The following is a 14031-nucleotide window of genomic DNA, read 5'->3' as shown; positions in this document are numbered from 1 at the left end:
TTCTTGTATAAACCCTGAACATGGCGGACCCGGACAAACTTTGCATTCAAAGTACTACTACAAGCAAGGCATCTGTTTTTTTGTTTTTTATTGCACGAGTAGTTATGTACAAACATCCATGCCATATGTTTCTTTAATAACACAATAAAGAAACGGGTGCATTTGAGAACCCAGGGGGGGGAAAACGTGCAGGCTATGTTATTATATTGAGGGCTTTTATGAAATGAAGAAACTCGTTATGAAACATGTTGAGTTTAGAAATTCGCAGCAAGGCATTAAAACATTATAGCTACACAGAAAAAGAAGCATTTAAGATGAAAAGAATGAAACACACAAAAATCGAAGAGAAATAACAACATTAATGCACTGTGTTATCGTAAGTAAATATTGTATATTTCAGAACGTTTTTAATGTATTTTGGCATTTTAATCGATGTTTGGTTTTTATGCGCGGTGCAGGTTGTTGTGTGCACTTTTTCAAGTAGGACGTCGGGAAAATCCGAGTTGTCCCGAACGCAGCATTAGCTCCGTTACCGGGGTCCGTCAACCTGCCGTTCACCAAAACAAAAGCAGCCGCAGCGAGATCGACGAGTTTTGTCCAGGTTTTGTCACTGTTTGTCGAAGAGTAATTTCTCTCATTTAAGTCTCCCAGCTTCAGTCAACACACATCCTAAAATCATTCAATTACCGGCCAAAAACTGTTTTCAAAAAGTAGCTGCCGGGGTTCACCTGTCTAACCAACGAGCAAGTCTTCCGGTAGCGATGACTTTCAAAATAAAGCAATTATTGTCCGGACAGTCGATTCACCCAAGGCTGGATTTTCACACAGATAGAAACAACGGCCTAGATTTGCTTTAAATAATTGTGCCTAGATAATTTGATTATTCAGGAATTTGTAATCAATTTGCACCAGTGATACAGTATTAGCCAAAATCTGGATTTAAAACACTATTCTTTATTTTTTTGCATGTGTTGTTATATATTCATATTGGACAGATAAACCTGGACCAACTTTATTCTGTCCAATTTAAATTTAATGAATAGGCCTACATTAAAATTTAAATTGAATGCTATTTAATTGAATGCTTCTTGTTCAAATGAATAAATAAAGAAAACATGAAATATAAAAGCCTGTATTTCCATCACAAGTGCAAAAAGGCTGACCAGTGCTGAAAAAAACTGTCCCATGGGTAAAATCTGTCTGCTGGTCTCTGCTGTAGCCTAAAGTGACCAACTTGTGTTTTCCACCAAGCAGCAGCAGCAGTAGCTTGTAGCCCATGCTACAGGCAGAAAGCACACCATCTAGTGGCCTTGTCTTCAGCCGCTTTAATGAAGATGTCATCAGTATGCATTATCAGTATTCATCAGATGTCTCCATCGAGTAAAATGATACATACCTACACCTTAAAAGATAACTCACATTTAATGACAACATTTCACACATCAGTTCTGGAGGTTAATTCTGCTAACAAATATGAAGAGCGGAGATGACAGGGTTACAATTCGGTTACAATAAAAAACACAATTTTGTGATTGTGCGTCAGATAAGAGCCATGCCAGTCAGTGTGTGCTCAAAGTATCAGAGCATAATGCTAATTTAATTAAAGTTCATTCTTGACCTTGAAAACAGCAGCTTACAAAACAATTTCAACTCAAGACCCACTTAGTTAAGAGCTCTACATCCTCTGATCATTATCTCATGATTCTCACAGCAGAATCAGTCTGTAAAAAAAGAAAAAAAACAAGAAAAAAGAAGAACGAAATTTGCACATCGCAACTTCTATCTGCTAATGAGGGGAATGTGATATGAACCTTGAAACAGTGTAGGTTTTTTTTATCACACAGTCTAGCTGATAATAACTGCATGCTGCCTTTGTTATATCCAGGCACAAGGTTGTTGTTTTTTACAATAACTACACAGCTAAGGCCTGGTGACTTTGACCCAGCGTTGACAGTACAAATAAGTTTGATGGTTTAAAACAACCTCAACACAACAATTGAATATTTTTCTCTAAAAAAAAAAAGTATAGACAATAATTTAGTATCCTAACATTCATTTATTTTTCAAAACATAGCATATAGTTTGATGCCAACCTGTAAAACAGTAAAATCAATGTTTAAAAAGAATACATGAAAAATGGCAGCACGCTGTGTGAGCTGTCATGACTGTGACCATTCAGTTTAATAAGCTTTGTGATTTAAAATACATTCACACACCAAACACTTGAAACTGATGAAATGATGAAGAAGGAAATGTAGGTGTTCAGAATAATCACTGTAATAGTGGCAAATAGCAAAAGTAACTGGAAGAAAAATGTGCAAAATATTCCTTGAATATTGCTGTTCTGACACCTGTCACGCCTTTGTGACGGTGCCGTGTGCAGCAGACAGCCGAACCGATCTGTTTCTGCAGGCTGAGGCGATGCACAGGCAGGGATGCTCTCAGAAAGGTGTAGCTTTAAAGTATTCCTCCAGGGGAACGAGCGATGTGCCTCCGACCCAGTCCTGCAGCCACACCTGGATCAACTCCAGCTTCATAAAGAACCACTTGTGCCCCACCGGCCACTTGGCCATCACAGGATGTCTACAAAAACAACAGCAACAGCAACATATGGTCACAAAGGCCACTGTACCAAGGATATTATAGTTTTTAAATGTTCAATAGTTTTTATTTCAGTTTAATTTTAGTTACTTCAACAAGTGATTAAGATGTTTTATTTTTATTTTGAGGAATTGACTAGTTTTTATTTAGTCTTAGTTTTCCAGGTATTAGGAGAAAGCCTCTATGAGACCTCTGAAGATGAACTTCCAAATTTGTGGGATTTTTCCCTTTTAGTTGCATCCCATAAATGTTTCCATCAGTCCTCATCATGTTACATTCACTCTTATCTACCTGTGGGTCGTACTCAAAGTCGTCCCATATTAAAGAGGAACGATGCAGGATTTGTAGCTTAACTATGCTACATTTTTACTTTAATTAACAGCTTTGGAGTAATTGTGATGGTTTAACTTTAATTTTAATGGCTTAACTTGTTACAGGGAGAATGGAGGCTCTCTGCCTTTCACACGTGTGCCACTTATTGCGTCTCTTGGCTGAAAAACAACTCTGCAAGATCATCACCCGTGTCCCAGCTCTCGTCTCTGCGCACCACGACACAAATGCACCGCGCAACCCGTAATCTCTCGTTTATGACAGACTAAACTACACAAATATGCACACAAAGTTAACTAAATTATATATTTCACTGCTAGTTTTAGTTAACTATAATACCCCTGCACTGTGCGTATACAAATCTCTTTGTTTCCCCCCATGTTTCACCTTGAGAACATGGCCTCCTTTGCGAATGCGAGCTCGTCTGGAGCCACTTCCACCATCTTCCCTGTCAGTGTAAGTCGAGCACATCTTGGATCCTCTGGATCATACACCATTTGCCTGGGGACACAGAGGACCATGTTACCACTGTAAAACAAATGCACACACACACACTTTTCCCCGGCCTTTTTAGAAACTCACAGCCATAATTCAATAAATTCTTGGACCGGCCAGGAAAGGAAAGTGGGAAACTGTCCAGGGCCCCACAGGCTCCAGACAGTGTGTAAATGGATCTGTACTGATTGTATTGGGAAACTGTTTGAAAATAAGCACTGTGAGAGCACAACTCCTGCAGCCCGTCTGTCCTTCATTACCTAATCTGAGCCTGTGTTATTACGGCCACTGTCTTCAGTTGGTGAGTTTTAGGACCCACATTATTTAAATTGTATGTATTTGCATTGTTGCTCTAATGAATTTATGTATAATCACCAAAAATTACCACTCAGCAAACCTTCGGCCAAGCCAGTATTTCCTGCCTGTAGCGTGAGAGGAAATAGAAGCTAATAGGGGCCGAGGAGTTTATTTGCAGTTAATTAACGTGGTCATCGTGACCTCAGTGGAGCTCACCTGCAGAACTCCCCCTCGGCCTCCGAGAAGGTGAGAGAGGCGTAGGGGTTACTCTTCAAGTCCGACACAGAGTTGTCCATTGGAGTCATATAGAAGTAGATCACTCCAGTGCTGTTGTCCAGTGGCCCATCGCTGACTGAGAAGATGTTCCCAAACGGGATACCTTTGATCTGTAAGAAACAACCCAAACACCTGGTGTCACAGCAAAATTCAGCCATTAAAGATACTGTAAATGTAAATCCTGTGTGTTCTGTGTTTATAATAAAACAAGAGTAGGATATTGCATTCGTATATCAGGGGGAATTAAGTAAATAAGAGTACATAATGTGAATTGTTATTATTATTACATTAATCATTTTTATTCTATTTTATCTTATTCTGCTTTTATTTTAGTAATAATATGTATTCTTCACTCTTATGTATATTACATGTTTCATTGTTTTTTCTTTACTATTCAGGAGTTTGTAACAAAGAAAAATGATCCTCTATTTCTGATTCTTATTCTGATAAGGTGAAATTTTATATTTTCAAGTTAGTTTTTTAGTGTCTCTAAACTGGGCAGCTTTCAATTCAGTAAAATAAAGAAAATAACCAGAATTTAATTTGTTTTTTTGGTTTTAGGCCACTGTACAGTGGAGATCCTGTTCTTAGAGTCAATAAAAACTCTGACAGAAATTTCAAATATTAAAATGGGAAGTACCCAATGAATGGAAACGTTTCAGTTTCTAATGGGTGGAGGCGATGAGTGACCTCAGTACTTCTAAAATGACTACTGCAGCTTTGACTGAAGAGAAATTTTTCACAAATGCAGGGTATCGAATAGAGTAAGACCAGTAGTGTTGGACAGTACATGAAACCACCAATTATAATGAGGAGGAGGCATCAATGTGAGCATTTGCCTTATTTCTGCAGGTTTAGAGTCTACTTCATTTCTAAAATGAAATAGACAGTTAAAATTAAAAAACCTTCATTACAAATTCGATAGAAGTCATGTGTATTAGAAAAGTAAATGTACCGGTACTTAACTTGGCAAAACTAAAAGTGCATACTGTGCACAAGGCATCTCTGAAGGTCCCAAAAAGAAAATTCTGTGTGCACAAGATATTTTGGCGCACAATCTTTTATCATGTGTCATAAGATTTTTTTTTTTTTTTAACTAATTTGTAGGGCCTTCAGCGGCTTTCTTGTTTGTTTTGTGACAACTTTATTATTCTCACTGGCATGTTGACCCATCTCATGAGTAGCCTACACACAACTCCAACCGGCCAAACTGACACTTGTGTGAGCGCTGTAGGGCCTTAAATGAATACTAATAATAATGCAACATATTTATGCATATATGTTTTGTGTAAAACCATCTATGGATATATGCAGTGAGTGTACAATAGCCTAGTTGTTCTCAACAGTGCATGGGACCCGGGGACCCCCAGGGGTCCTTGAGAGGGTCCCCAACTTTTTCTTGAACTTTTACCACAATTTCTTTTCCAGAAATATTAAAATTTTTTCATGAAATTTCTTTAAAGTTGTTCCAAAAATTCATGCCATTGGCAGTAAAATTAAATGTACATTGACTAAAAAAAAAGTAACATTATTCGTCTCAGAACAAATATTTGCGTATTTGTTGCGTATTTTGTCCAATTGGGGTCTGTGGTCTAATTTGTGTCAGTTTAGGGGTCCTCCATGTAAAAAAAAAAGTTTGAGAACCACTGCAATAGCCTACTGCTCACAGTATAGGAAGAATATAGGAAGTATAGGAAGTATAAACTTGAAATTATCACGTGTGTAAGTACCCTACATGAATAAATGTAGGCTACTTTGTTTTTCACACGAGAAGATTTTGCAGGTTGTTCTCAGGGCAGGCCCAAAATACTGACATGCATTGACTCATATTCACACAGACACATGAGTTTGTCCCAGCTATCATATTACATCAGGACCACCCCTGCTCCTACACCCCCACCCCCCAGGATGTGTTACCTTGTCTTGGGTTGAAATGGTGGCCAGATGACCCCAGTCACTGTTATGAGCTATGTATCTGGCCATCCTGGCGGTCTCCTGGTGCGGGGGAGGAGAGCTGCTACTACTGCCGCTGCTGCTGCTGCTGCTGCCGGGGGACTTCACCTTCTCCAGCCGGTAGGAGAACAACCGGGAGGAGAGCTGCGCCACATCGTCGCTCTCGGGCTTCACCAGCTCCCCCGGACTCTCCTGCTTCCACAGCCCCGCGCCGTCCACCAGCAGCGCCGGCGCCACCTCCTCCGACAGGTCCGAGTCCTCCACTACATCGTTGGAGGACACGACCCAGGACACGGAGCTCCGCAGGGTGTAGCCGCCACACACACGCAGCACGCTGGCCAGCAGCGCCAGCAGGGGAAAGTAGCAGCGGGCCCTCATAGCATGGAGCTCGGGGAAACGATGGCCTCGTCCTCCTGCTGCAGCTGCTTCACCCACTCACTCTCTTGTTTACAAACTCACGTGTGTGTGCTTTCGTAACACGAGGAGATTTTTGTGTAAGATAGAGAGCTCGTCTACACCGACCCCTACTGACAGGCCAGGGAAATTAATGGTATGACATAAATAAAGCATACTGACATTTACATTGATAACAAAAAAATGTCATATTAAATGTTTCTATAGGCCGATACCTAAAAAAAAAAAAAAAAAATTGCCTACATGTAAAAAATAATAAATAAATAAAATTAGAAATTGGAAAATTCCATATATTGACATATGATAATAATAAACTTTATAGCCCAAACAAATATGTTAATACAGGTCTGTGTTTGAAATATTGTAGACATAAATTACATAAATATACATCTATCTCAAAGCCTGTCAATGTGGTTTTCAAAATGTAACTATAGCCTACATGTTGCTGTTATGACCTTGCATACATTAATATTATATATGTTTAATTTAGGATATTGTTAGCATATTTGGTCACTACCTCTTGTAGTTCATCAAATACTTGGTACTTCAACTTATTCTCTCATAAGTCTTAACAGGAGATTAAAATTATTTTTTATTTTTTATTTTTTAAACAGCTCGCTGCACGTCCTTTTTATGGCTGAAACATCTGTTCATGGCTCAAACAGATTCAGAAGTCGCTGACTGAAAGGGACTAATAACGGCAACAGTCAAGTGCACTCTGTCCACACTCACAGTCCTGGGTGGGGGGTTATTTAATCAGGCTACATAAGTGGAAACACCTGTGTGGGTGAACCTCCCATGACCTTGTTCACAGCAGCAGATGATGACATCATAGCAGGGGGACAAACACAGGTGTTACTCTCAACATTAATTGTTGCTCTGGTCTGCAGGTGCGGTTGTTTTGCCAAATTAGTGGGCAAATGGATTTTATATAATGTGTACTACATCACTGCAGGGTTTAAAAATCCTGAAACAAAGTCTTGAAAAAGGCTCAGATCGTTGAAGTACAGTAACTTTTTCAGTCTTGTTCCCCATTCGCTTGTTATTTTAACTAACACTATGTACTTCTGGTGGTGTTGAAACAGTATAATGCGCATACAGCACTGGGCCTTCTGGGGCTAAACCACCGTACATAAAGAGAAAAGAACAGAAAAGCTTTGTATGAATTTTTTATTATTCAACATAAAGTATCCACAGCAGTGAAATGCTGAATCAGATGAAACATATACCCTTTATCTTAAAGTATTTGTGGAGGAGAAGGATTACAGTGAACCTCTCAACATATACTCTCTCTCAATCTTCCTGTATAACATTAAGACTTTACAATTAAATACAATTCATTACACAGACAGACACAAACAGCCATACTACATGAATTACCAAGGACTTGTATCGACCTCAGTCTCAGCAAGCATCCAACTCATTAACCTTGATGAAGGTGGTGTTTGTTTTGCATGGCTGTTCATACCCTGTATACACCTGTCTCTTTCCTGTCTCAGTCCATGGTCTTGTCGCTCCAGGCCATCGACTTCCTCTTTGCCAGTTCCATCCAGGACGGCTGCCCGCTGTCAGACATGGACTGAAGCACCGACGGCTGTGTGGGCGACGACGAGGGCGATGAAGATGTCACGTTTTTCCGAAGCCACCTGTCCTCACGAGGCCTGTCAGGAACTCTGGCCGGGCTCGACTCTGAAAGAAACAGCTCGGTGTCACACGGTGGAGAGACACTGGAGTATTTCTATACGAATGCCATTATGATTGATATAAGCCGTAAATTAACACACCTGAGAGTTTCACCCCTTGCCTTCCTTCTGGTCTTGTGTCTTTGCTGAGAGATGCTGTTCTGAACAAGCCAGAGGATTCAGCTGATGTCTGCACCTCTGTTTGAGTTTTCCTCAATTCGACCTGAGAAAAACTGAGAGTTAGATCAAGTACTCAGGATCCATCAACATCGGAAAAACCTATATAATCTATGTTTTATATTTAATAAATTGTCAAAAATCCAATAATAAAACAAAAACACACAATAATTTATGTCCTGGACTAGTATACCTTTAAAGGGATAGTTCAACATTTCGTCAAATTGGCCCGCATTGCCATAATCCCTATAGTCATAGCAGTAGGTTTGTTACCTTTAATTGTCGGTGCAAGCTATTTTTAGAACGATGGAGCAGAGCTGCGAGCTGCTCAGAGCTACGCTACGGAGGATTTCTTGGTTTCCCTCATCCCTTCGAGACAAATGCAGAGACTGCTTGCCAAAAAACTGCCCCCGACAGGAATGCGCATCAGTGGTTTCGCATGTATTTGCCTCGAAAAAACTAATAACGTTCCATTATTATCTCATAGCGTGGTGAATGTGCAGGTCACAACTTGTCCACCAGAGCGTTTTGGAGTTGTTGAATTGTGTATTTGATGAGTTTGATGAGGGAAACCAAGAAATCCCATGAGCCTCCGTAGCGTAGCTCTGAGCAGCTCGCGGCTCTGCTCTGCCGTTCTAAAAATAGCTTGCACCGACAATTAAAGGTAACAAACCTACTCTTAAAACTATAGGGATTATGTCAATGGGCCAATTTGCCAAAATGTTGAACTATCCCTTTAAAGAGCATGTATTTGCCTTTTCTGAAAATTTTAATTTATTGGTGATCTGTTTTCTGAAATTCTCTGAAATCTGAATGTCGTGACAAGAAGAAGAGAGTACAGTATCACCAGACTTATCCTTTAATTCCTTCTCAGTCAACCGTGCTATGAAACACAAGCAGGACTAACCCCCTTGGTTGCAGACGAATTGGTCCACTCTGCTCGTTTTTCCAGAAAGGCAGCCTTCTCGCTCACTGCTCGTCTTCCTGAGAATGAGGAACCCTCTGTTTCCTGCACGTTGGCCTCTTTTTCCTTTGGCTGATCAGGTGCGGCTGACGAGGAGGTAGCGGAAACTGGTGTTGTGGGTTTGAGCTGGTTGGTCGGGTGGCTGAGACCTCGGTTGCACCAGGGAGGCTGTTGGGCGGAGGACAGATGAGGTTGTGCAACAAGACACTGAGCGGCACTCCCTCGTGCGAAAGGAGCTGAGGTTTCGGTTTGTGTGGAAGAGCGCAAAGCGGCCTGGGTCGTCCACGGGTGTGTCTGTGCAGGTGGATGAGACACACACTGCGAAGCCGCTGTATTTGGGTGTGACTGGGATTCACCGCTTTGTTTCACTGTTTGTGTTTCTCTTGAAGAGTTTGACTGCACATTAGACATTGTTGTCGTCGTCGTCGTCGTCCTCTGCTGCACTGACGTCGGCGGTGCTTTGACAGTCTGTGTTTGAACTCTACTCTGCGCTGTCGCTGCTTTTACCGGATCAGCTGGCGGCTGATTGGTTGTAAAGTTTACTGGTGGTGTGCTCTGTTGTACTCTTACAGTCTGTGTCTGCATTGCCGCACCGGCCGGCGTCTCTGCCTGACTCGTCGGCTGCACGTGAGCTTGTGCTTGTGGTCGAGCCACAGTCTGCGCGCCTGTAAACTCTCTAGGGAATCGACTGGTGAAGAGTTGCTGCAGACTTCTGGTCTTCTCCATCGCCAGGCTCATCCAGGACACCTCGGGTGAAGCAGATTGAGGGCCGGGCTGAGGCTCCTGAGGCACTGTGGGGGCAGTTTCTACTTCTCTGGGGTCTGAGGAGGTCACTTGCGCCGCTGCAGGTGTGGTGTGAGCTGCTTCGCCCGTAGATGGCAGGTTGTTCTTGACTGGGAGGGAGAGGCCAGAAGGGGTTGGATCTAAGGAGACACACAAATCTGTTAGACACGCTTGGCAGCACAGTTAAAGTTAGCCTGGATGGTATTTTAATGAGTACAAAGGTCCCTTGTGATCAGTGAAAACCTTATCACTCCAGAGAGATTATTTACTCGAAGGTGGTGGCAGAACTTTTAACTTATAACAAGATTTCCCAGACAGATACTCACCTGTCACTCGATGGTCTCCGGAGGTGGAGGACGTGAAGGAGAAGTTTGTTGGCAGCTTTGTAGAGATACTATGACCAACGTTATCAATCATTTCCTGTCTTTTCTGTTTGTCATCTTCACACACCGCTGGCGGCGGCTTAGAGAGATGGTTAGAAGCAGCGTCCGACCGAAATTTTATCGCCTGAGACGTTGAGCGCAGTTTAACGCCAAATGCCGTCTTTCCCTCTTCCTCCTGGAGCTCCTGTGCTTCCATTGCCACTTCCACGTCCTCCTGGCTGCTGCTCTCCACAACCTCTGGTGTTGCTGCTGCTGCTGCTGCTGCTGCTGCTGCGGTGTCGGTATCTGTCGTGGTGCTTTTAGATGCTGTGACAGATTCTGTCTTTTTGAGGCTTTCCCTCCTGTCCCATGGGAGTACGACGCTTTTGGGTGGCGCTCCCTCTTGTTTCGGTCTCCCCGCGGCAAACAGGCTCCCTCTGAGCTGGAAGTCCTTCAGTTCCTCCTTTTCTCTTTGAAAGGGTTTATCCTCAGCGGCCTTGTGCCTGGCTTCAGCTTGTCCCAGCATTCCTATAAAACTGCCCGAACGTGGTCTCTCTCCATCTTGGTTTTTGGCAGTGTTGATGGAAAAATGGAAAGACCCGGATCCTTGGGCTGGTCTCTTTATTCCTCTTGTGCTCTCTAGCTCCCCTTGAACCTGCTGTTGAACAGTGGAAGGCCTGAACGCCGACACGGAGCCAAGCTGGTCTGGAGAGTCTTCGGTCATGCCGGCCCTTTTTAGACTATTTCTCTTCTCAAAGGACATCACTTGTATCTCAGAGTCCCCCTCTCTTTTGTTTCTTAGTTCTGACTCAAAAAAGGCTGAATGTGGCCGTTCGCTAGACGCTCCATCCATCAGCCGTTGGGGCTTAACGCGGGAGGGAACAGAGGGGATTCTTCCAATGGGAGCGTGGTGGTCCAGACTGAATGGTTTGGGTGCTGCTGCTTCTGATGCGATCGGTGCCACCTCTGGGGATCTTGGAGAAAGACGATGAGCTGTGACGGGAACGTCTGCCTCTCCTTGCTCTGTTTCTAGCGTCACTTCGTCTTTAGCGCCGAGCTGCTCCCCGTCTTCTTTCACAGACACAGGATGGTCGATGTTGTTCAGGGTGTGCGAATGAGACCTAGAATCAGTCTGAAAGAAAACAGGGATATCGAGGTCAGGGAAGCAGAAGGAGAGCGTACTACAATGTGATGTTTGATAAACGGTAGGTATATGGTCACTCACTGCAGTGAATCTCTTCTTGCTGCTTGCTCTCTGGTTTCTGGGCTTGACAGACATCCGGTGACGTGCGGCAGAGGTATCCAAGCTGGGGGTGAACTGAACCGGAGCACTGAAGTCCAGCGGGGACTCGATGGCAGTGGACGCAGACGGGGCAGTAGGAGGTAATGAATGGGATGGAGTTGTGGGCACATACTTGGTCAGTGCAGGTTTAGGGGTGGGTGAGAGTGGACGAGAGGATGGCTGGAAAGAAAGAGTAAATCAAGAAAATCATCAGCAATATTATTTAGACGGTATGAAGATGGTCTTTCATTCTTCAACCTGACTCTGTCCTAAAGAGGCAAGCTAAAGCTGACTTTACTCTGCTGCCAAGCATGTATTTTTGGTTGATCCTTGATCAGAGTTTCAGCCAACACTACGTTGACAACACAAAAGGTTTTAATACGCCCTCTGAGCAGCGCTGTGTCTACACTATGTGATACGCTCTTGGAAACTGACAAGAGGAGCCGAGCTAGCATGCTAACCTCAGGAGAAAAACGACAGCGAGTTAACGTTGGTGCTTCTTTCCACCACTCAAGCTCTTGGTGAGTGAATTAAGATGCAACATGAAGTTGTTAATGCCAAAGCTAGAAATGTAGCAATAACAAAACTTACAAATATTATTGCATATTATTTTCATGTTATGAAATAGTTGTAATTGTCAACAAGTTCCCAACAATGATCTGGTCCTATAACAGGCCTGAAACATCTTCATCCTATAATGTTGAAATTTCATATCTGTGACCTGTTTTTGAATATTTACAACATCAGTAGTAAAGACTGGGTACCACACCTTTTTATGGGATTTGTCAGCAATAATAGAAAACATAAGCCTAAAATGTCACTTGCCCTGTCATTTAAACTGAACAAAATCCCAATTATAATCTCAGATTTACACCGTCAAAAAGCATTTACACAATGTTTACAATTTAGGGTTGCAGGGTCTCCACAAGTTAACAACTACTGTGCAGAAACAGAAAAACACAACGTTTTGTTGCACTTGCCAGGCAGACACAGGCAAGGTGTGTGCATGACATTGCTAAACTCAAATCTATGGCTACAGCTCCAGGTAATGTTAATGTTACTGTTAATAACAATTGATGAAAACCGGAGCTGTGCATCCAGGAAAACACATCCCCATATTCTGCTAAAAGAACTTAATGCTGATGCATCGTGCAGATAACTGAGCGTGTATCACCTAAGTGAGACGAATTAATCACCTTGCTGAAGGTTCCCTGGGACGTAGCATCGCCTCCTGAGACCTCGAGGGGACTGTGGGGTAGACTGTCGTCCTCTGACCTCATGCCCAGGTCCTCTGGACGTCTGATTGGCAAAACCATCGGCGGTGGCCCCAAATGCATCTTCTGTTGCTGAAGCTTCATCTGCAACACCAGGGCATGTTTTTTTGTTTTTTTAATACACCTGTAGAGACCTCTTTCCAAACAAAATGCCTGACTGCACCAGACTGTACCTGCAGAGCTTTGATCTTGCTGTGCACGTTCTCCTGGGATAAAACCCTGGTTGGTTCAGTGTCTGTCAGGTCTTGCTCAGCCAGAAAGATGCTGTCATGGGACAATGCTCGTGACCCCATCGACCCCTGGGGACATCTGAGGAAAACAGGGGAGGAGGAAGAAGAAGAGACACAGAGTGAGGGATGAGACCAGAGAACGAAGCTGTAAAGAAAACATTTACAACAGCTCCTCTCGTGCAGACACTCACGCCAAATCTTCATCTGATCCGAGTCCCTTCCCTGCAGTGATGTCGCTGGCCGACTGACTGAGTTTGGCGTCTTCCTCTTCACCTGTTCTCTTATTCCTCCCGAAGAGACGAGTTCTCAGAGATTTGAGTTTGGATTTTTTGCGTCCTGACAGATTGAGATGGAGAAGATCCAGGTCACAGCAGCTCACACATACACACACACAGGCAGGACTCACTTAATCTCGTCTCTTATAAATTATCTAATGATCTTTCCTAATTGTTACATCAGACACACGTCAGCTCATGCTGTTTGCTATTCACCATCGTTCTTCTCATCGTTATGTAAAACATTAATGACAGGTACATGTAACCTCACCTGGAATATCTTCACTGCTTTCCTCTACATCTCCAGAGAAAGACTCCATCCCTGCAGGCAGGAGACGACAGGACACGTGTGTGAAGAAGAGCGAGACTGATAACGAGAGGCAATCGTGACAATATAAACCTCAGGCCTGCAGTTTTAAAAGGCTGTCGTCACGTGGTGAAGGGCGTCTAACGACGTATGAATACTCCAGTCGCATGTTATCTGTCCTCTGACAACCGTGTGCACTTGAATGGCACTGCTGGTGTCATAGCCTGAAGATGTGGCAAAGGACTTGAGGTTCAAAGGTTTATTGACATTATCAGGAACTGTACAAACCTTGACTGTAGCTCGACGGGGTGTGGTTAGGAAACACCTGT

The 14031-nt window shown here is 43.1% G+C and overlaps 2 protein-coding genes across 2 annotated transcripts; both read right to left on the bottom strand.

The window, feature by feature from the left end:
• Positions 1-1351: 1351 nt before the first annotated feature.
• creg2 (cellular repressor of E1A-stimulated genes 2) lies at positions 1352-6401 on the bottom strand. Its single transcript, XM_083996515.1, has 4 exons — positions 5917-6401; positions 3940-4109; positions 3319-3432; positions 1352-2583 (listed from the first exon to the last, which is right to left on the bottom strand). The coding sequence occupies exons 1-4, from the start codon at positions 6328-6330 to the stop codon at positions 2442-2444; spliced, it is 840 nt and encodes a 279-aa protein (XP_083852641.1). The 5' UTR covers positions 6331-6401; the 3' UTR covers positions 1352-2441.
• Positions 6402-7547: 1146 nt separating this feature from the next.
• On the bottom strand, positions 7548-13779 carry cracdla (cracd like a). Its single transcript, XM_083996311.1, has 9 exons — positions 13667-13779; positions 13312-13456; positions 13064-13199; positions 12813-12974; positions 11560-11796; positions 10299-11466; positions 9133-10112; positions 8151-8271; positions 7548-8055 (listed from the first exon to the last, which is right to left on the bottom strand). Exons 1-9 carry the CDS (start codon positions 13713-13715, stop codon positions 7862-7864), a joined length of 3192 nt encoding a protein of 1063 aa, XP_083852437.1. The 5' UTR covers positions 13716-13779; the 3' UTR covers positions 7548-7861.
• Between the last annotated feature and the right edge of the window lie 252 nt (positions 13780-14031).

Source organism: Trachurus trachurus (assembly GCF_905171665.1).
Source record: "Trachurus trachurus genome assembly, chromosome: 21".
Lineage (NCBI taxonomy): Eukaryota > Metazoa > Chordata > Actinopteri > Carangiformes > Carangidae > Trachurus > Trachurus trachurus.
Note: the sequence above shows the minus strand (reverse complement) of the source record. Positions and strands in the feature narration are given on the sequence as shown.

Excerpts from the sequence above, each read along its gene's own strand:
- creg2 (XM_083996515.1), bottom strand. The coding sequence starts at position 6,330 with ATGAGGGCCCGCTGCTACTTTCCCCTGCTGGCGCTGCTGGCCAGCGTG. Across the intron at positions 4,110-5,916 it reads CCATTTCAACCCAAGACAAG|ATCAAAGGTATCCCGTTTGG; the intron begins GTAACACATCCT and ends TGTTTCTTACAG. Across the intron at positions 3,433-3,939 it reads GCCGAGGGGGAGTTCTGCAG|GCAAATGGTGTATGATCCAG; the intron begins GTGAGCTCCACT and ends CTGTGTCCCCAG.
- cracdla (XM_083996311.1), bottom strand. The coding sequence starts at position 13,715 with ATGGAGTCTTTCTCTGGAGATGTAGAGGAAAGCAGTGAAGATATTCCA. Across the intron at positions 13,457-13,666 it reads AAGCAGTGAAGATATTCCAG|GACGCAAAAAATCCAAACTC; the intron begins GTGAGGTTACAT and ends TCAATCTGTCAG. Across the intron at positions 11,797-12,812 it reads CCCAGGGAACCTTCAGCAAG|CCATCCTCTCGTCCACTCTC; the intron begins GTGATTAATTCG and ends CTTTCTTTCCAG.